This window comes from Montipora capricornis, chromosome 7 (assembly GCF_036669925.1).
Source record: "Montipora capricornis isolate CH-2021 chromosome 7, ASM3666992v2, whole genome shotgun sequence".
Taxonomy (NCBI): domain Eukaryota; kingdom Metazoa; phylum Cnidaria; class Anthozoa; order Scleractinia; family Acroporidae; genus Montipora; species Montipora capricornis.
This window is the reverse complement of record NC_090889.1, coordinates 12,099,630-12,105,697: the sequence shown is the minus strand read 5'-3', so window position 1 is coordinate 12,105,697 and position 6,068 is coordinate 12,099,630. Positions and strand designations below refer to the sequence as shown.

General features: G+C 38.8%; 1 protein-coding gene across 1 annotated transcript in view; it reads left to right on the top strand.

The window, feature by feature from the left end:
• The window catches only part of LOC138055642 (fibropellin-1-like), a 23,943-nt gene extending 19,016 nt beyond the window's left edge, over positions 1 to 4,927 (top strand). The window contains exons 13-17 of the mRNA XM_068901528.1: positions 326 to 445; positions 1,175 to 1,372; positions 2,507 to 2,655; positions 3,543 to 3,678; positions 4,797 to 4,927. Of these exons, the coding sequence (XP_068757629.1) occupies positions 326 to 445; positions 1,175 to 1,372; positions 2,507 to 2,655; positions 3,543 to 3,678; positions 4,797 to 4,927 (734 nt within the window). The remainder of the gene's footprint in view (positions 1 to 325; positions 446 to 1,174; positions 1,373 to 2,506; positions 2,656 to 3,542; positions 3,679 to 4,796) is intronic.
• The last annotated feature ends 1,141 nt before the right edge of the window (positions 4,928 to 6,068 follow it).

Below are 6,068 nucleotides of genomic sequence, written 5' to 3'. Positions count from 1 at the left end.
GCCTGACGGGCCTTCCTAGGCTCGTAACATAAACTTTACCTTAATTTTTTTTCATTGGACGTCTTGAGAATGATAATTCCATCTAGATTTAATCTCAAAACAAGTTGATAACCGATAACTGAAATTGAAATAACGCGCCCTTGGACTTTTTGTGGCCTTATTCTATTTTCTTTCGATATATCAAACGCAATCCTTAGTGTGGTGGTCTGGCTTTGAGATATATTATAGTCCTTTGGTTGTATCATGACATATACTTGAGATACTAACTGCTAGAATATTCTGGTAAAAAAAAGGAAATTTACATCACCACCTCTGTTTTCTTTAGACCAAAACAAAGGTAACTGCGCCTCTTCTCCGTGTTTGAATGAGGGGACCTGTATAAACGCTGAAGGTGGCCACTTTTGTAACTGTAGGCGAGGATTTTATGGAAGCCAGTGTCAGTTTGGTAAGCCTGTCATTTCCAAAACTAGAGCGAGTTATTCATCTGTTCGTGAATACTATTATTAAGCGTTCTGCATTTCAAAGGAGCACTTCAGGCCATGAGTTTGGAGGGCAGGCCAGTCTCACGGTATCTCATGCTTATTATGTGTATCAACGGACAAAAAAAAGAAATGCTATTCGCCACCAAGAATATTAATAATTCATTGGAGCGATGTTTGGCAGCCTACAAGAATTGAAAGGATAGAAACTAATTGATCTTTTTAATTAGTATTCAGAGTTTGCCAACGTTTTAATAAACACACTGTGTTTATACACATTAAAAGTGCCATGAATTTAGTATGGATGGTAAGCTCATCTTGTGTTTAATTAAAGTCAACTGAAATTTCTCTCCTTAAGTTTCCAGGAATGTTAATGGTATAAAATACGTTAAGAATATGTTACTGTGACAAAGGCCACTTGAACTAGTGAATGGGTGGTTTTCAAATGACCTTTTAGGCTCTTACAGGGTGGTTTGTTATATTTTGTGGCTTTCCTGATATTTTGTGATTTTGCTTACATCATATTTAGATTGCGCATTACTGTGATGCAATATATTCCTATTTCACTAGTGGTTAGGGCATGAATTATAGAAATCCTTCAAAGAAGAAGCCTCAGCGAAAAAACTCTTTAGAGGATGGTATGACAATGCAAAAACTCGTGTTCTCATATAATACTGTCTAATAATGTCTTGAAGGTTGTGGGTTCCGAGAGCTAGGCATCAGAGTTCCAGGTAGCCGTCGAATTCCGGACAGTGACATCACAGCCTCTTCCCAAAGAGTCGAAGGACGATCTGCCTTTCGTGGTAGAATCGGAGTCGAGACCATAGGTGACTGGGAAGATGGATGGTGCGCTGCAGTTTCGGACACCACGCCCCACTTCCAAGTGTTCTTTGGTAAGTCCAAGCGCCCAAGGAGCTTGACAAGTTTCGTGGCTTTGATGTTTAGAATATATGAAATTACATACAGTCACTTGAACTACGGAATAGAACGACAGTCGCAGAGGACGCCGAGGAAATCCAGGCTTGACGGTGATTCGAACCCATGACCGTGCTATTGCGATGCACTTGTTCTCCCAACTGGTCAGCTCTTTGGCGAGGGCCTCCCAGGGGGTTCTCCTTACCTTTGTCCCCCTGTTCCCCACGTCAAATTAGCGAACTTTCCCTGTTACCAAGTACCCATGGGAGACCCTCTACCCCACTCGGTAGAGCAAATGCAGCGCAATCGTATGGTTATGGTTTCGAATCCGTGCAAGCCTGGATTTTTTCCGCTTCCTCTGCAACTGCCGAAGTTGCTGAGCTAACTGCATTTATCTTTACAACTCTCATTCCATGGTCTTGTAAGCGTGGTAGAATATCTTTTAGGGGTCTCACAGAGCGATAGTGTTTCACATTTGTGACAAAATGTGCGCGAAGTGCTCGATTTTCTATATCACACTGAAACAGAGACATTCTCTCCGGCGTTAATTATCAATGTTAAAAAGGTCACAGTTCTCAATTTTTGACCGAATAGTAGTTTCTGTGAAGTCGCTCTTGTTTAGCAATCTTACTCTGGCAAGAAGCAAGTCTTAAAATGATTATTGCAGTTATGTTGCTGCTATAAAGTAAGCTTATAAGACTTAAAGCTGCCAAGGTCATTTCAAGACTTTCGCAGTCAAAGATATGACTTTCACAGATTATGTGCTTCTCAAAGGCAATTACCTTCGAGTCGGATACTGAGTGCCTTATGTGACAACTGGTAACTTTTTGCAGTTTAGATTGGTCTTAACAGCAGAAACGAAGCTTTAAGTTTTCTTAATGAACGGGTGTCGAAAAAGTCGCACCATAACGATGCTTCAATTACTTATTAAAGCCGCAAGATTACATGCTACAAAAACGTGCCGGAATTTTTTTTTTCATATATCTCACTGAAGATACCCAGGAAGAAGGAAAGCCAGCTTTGCGGGGTCTCATCTTAACCTCAGTCAACAACGTCCGGTGACCAGCTTGCTGTGTTTTACTAGTGTGACCACTTTATAATTAATTTATTAGGGTTTCTAACCAATGTGACCGTAGTAGAGACTGAAGGAGTCATAGATGGAAACACGGATGCGTGGGTTGAAAGTTACTATGTGTCAACAAGTAACAGTTCTGACCCCGAGTCTTTCGTCAATTACACTGAAGGAGGAGAAACCAAAATTGTGAGTACCTTCAGCCCTTTTTTTTTTTTCCACTAGCGTTTCAGATTATTATAGAGGCTTCCCCTTTGGGATTAAACACCGTTGACCAGCATAGTTAACGTTTAACGTGAAGGACAAGGGAGCATGGAAGCAAACGCGATGTCTTGAGAGTCAGTTCAAACATAGGGTAGTAGGGAATTCGAACGGAAACGTTTGCAATGAAACACCTCCTGGAAGACCATGACCACACTGACGACCAAGACCATGACCACACGATTCTAGAGTGGCCCATGCACCTACCTTAGTAAAGAAAATGCAAGCCAATTACATTTTGAAATAATTTCCCAAAATGCCTCGAAGGGCAATCAGTTAATTACATTGAATTGTTAACGAAGTGCTCAAAATGAAGTACATTAGGTAATGCCAAAAAGGGTTGCAAAAACCAAAGGTTTTTTCTTTTTCTTTTTTACCGAACCTCTGTTTAAAGGACTGTGTTGCACTTACGATAGACCGAAACCGTTCAAATTGATGTGTATGTGTTTTAATGCCCCAGTAACACCAAGCCGTAACCATGTTTTGAACATGTTTAGTTAAACGCAGTTTCAATTTTTTTTTTTTTTTAAGTCATGTATCCTGATTTTTGTTCACTACAAATTTAGCACAGATCAAAGCATGTGTTGAAACTCACCTGAATCTCATGTAAAGGCCAGACCTACATTTTTCTGTGACTGATTTTCATTTTGTAAAATCCAGTTTATCAAACATGTCTCGTTGGTGTGAATGGGCTATAATCAGTTACAAAGGGTGGGTAAAACATTGACTGTCTTTAACACACTCGCAGAGTACTACTCACGTTAACCTGGAGCAAGGCTTGAATAACATAAAATTAATTGTCTATCTACCTGCAGTTTAAAGCAAACGATAACATCCTTGGTAAGAATGTATCTCTTAATGGAACGAGTGCTCATTACATTCGAATCCATCCCGTCAGCTTTATTGGAACTTCAGTGTGCATGCGCATTGCCCTTTATGGTTGCGACTCAGGTAATAACAATGGTGATGATGATGATGATGATGATGATGATTAACTTTGTTGTAAGTATAAACTGTATTTAGCGCTGTCGCACTAATCGGAGACTGCGCAGAAATCAAATCAAGTCAAATCAACTCAAATCAACTCAAATCAAATCGTAGGTTGGTTTTTGAGGATAGGGGAAAATCTGGAGTACCCAGAGAAAAACATCTCTCAAAGCATAGTAGAGAACCGACAAATTAAACCAACATGTGACACCAAGTGTGGAAATCGAACTCCGGCCACATTAGACAGAGGCGATTGCTCTCACCAATGCGCCCTTCTTGCTCCTATAATAGACCCCTTTGCAAAATGGCGGCCGAAAATTCAAATAAGTTAAAATTAGAAACGTATACCAGCACCAGAAACAACACTTTTATTTTAGTAACCTTGCAAAAAGTTTCAGTGTATTAGGTGTTATCTTAGCTGAAAAAATTATCAACTTACCGTTTTCTCAGGTGATATAACACCTAATACGCTGAAACTTTAAACGGTTACTAAAATAGAGGTGCTCTTCCTATTTCTGGTATAAGTTTTTCATTCCGTTCAATTTTAACTCATTCAAATCCGTTGTCGTCCTTTGGAGAAGGGTCTATTTTGTATTTTATCTTTGTGATGAAATTATCACTAAGTGAGGGATACAAATACAATCGAAACAATGAGAATTCATGAAAGAATTTAAGATCTCAGACGTTGTATTATTCAATTCAGGCTCTGAAATCCATTCCTTCGAGAACTAAAGAAACCACTGCTTCACCAAGTCTCATTAGATATTCAGCCCGCTGTTTCGGGAAAGGAGCCCGCGCTCCGTCGACAAAAAGTCTCTCTGAGAGGAACGAAGACCGCACTCCAGAGCGCGGCGGAATTCGAGCTTACGAGGCCTACCGGCCTGTTGCAACTGGAAAATCTTTTAGTGGTTCAATTAAAGAGTTACATTGAGAATTCGTAACGTGTTCGCCTAATTAATTTATATTACCTATCAAAAACCCTGCCTCAGAAACAAACTGAAGAAACGCTAAACGTGCGTACTATTGGTATGCTTGCAAATAAATGTAGCATCTTTTAATATTTTGGTACTTAATTTTTTTAGAGGACTTCCCTTCTTTGGGAAATCCGCTGCAAAGTGTTGGCGAACAGCCGGAAAAAGAAGAATCTACGTTTGATACGCGGTACCTCGGTGAGTGCCATTACAAAAACATGCTACAAATTTACTATGGATAGCGCATATCCTACTATAATTCATTTCTGCTTCACGAGTCTCAAGTGTAGTTTGGAATAAAAATGGTAAAACCGCTGAGAAAGTGCCCCATGGATAGTATCAATTCAATAATTAAGACGTAAATCTGGGTGGTTTTTGGCCAACAGTTGTAAATTATTCCGTGATGTGATCTGTCTCGTTGCCGTTAGCAACGGGTCGCAAATTTTACACTTTTATCGGATTATTATATTGTAAATTATCGCTAATCGGATTACTAAAACCAATTCTGAAAATATTCGTGCCTGATCAGTTTTCTGTCAAATTTTGGTCCAAGAAAGCTGATAAAATGAGGAACATTTTTATTTTGTATTCAAAAATTCATAATTAACGTTAACATGACCAAATTTGAGTGGAAAACTGAATTTAGTGTTTTTGTTTTTTTTTTCTTTCAACTTTCTTTTTTATGAAATATTTCAGTTCTATGTAAGGAAGTTATATGTTTATGGAAAGCTTATTTTCGTAGCTTTAAAATGATTTATTGCTTTCCCCCTAACCGAAATACTTTTTGAGAAAAAAAAAACATTTTTTTTTGCGATGGCTGACTTCGCGCGGCAATATTTGGAAAGTACTCTGTAGAAAAGGAGTAATTAACCTACAATAATTTCTTATGAAGACTTTTGTGAAAGTCTAACCTCCTCCAAGTCACACTAGATCACGGACTTTTCCTCTCTTTGTCTTGTTAAGTAATTCCAGCAGCCCTTTTGTTTGGACTTCTCCTTGTCACTGCCTTGTTGCTCTGCTTACGTTACAGTCGGTGAGTAAACGTTATTTACTTTATGATGATTTGTTGATAGGGTGGTTCTCAATTTATTGCCGAAATTATGCGATGGCGACTCGGAGATTAGCCCACAAATCTCGCGCCACTTTCTCAAGCAATTAAACCACAATAATATATATATATATATATATATATATATATATATATATATGGAAAATCTGCATTCTGATTGGCTAAGAGAAATAAAGTTTTCGGGTGACACAATGCCGCTGAAGGGTAATTCGATGCAGAAAATTACGAAGGCCACAAACCACTGAAGCATTCTGACTTGTCAATGAAAATAATGATTAAGGAAACTTTCTTCGTCATTTGCCATTTTGGATTTT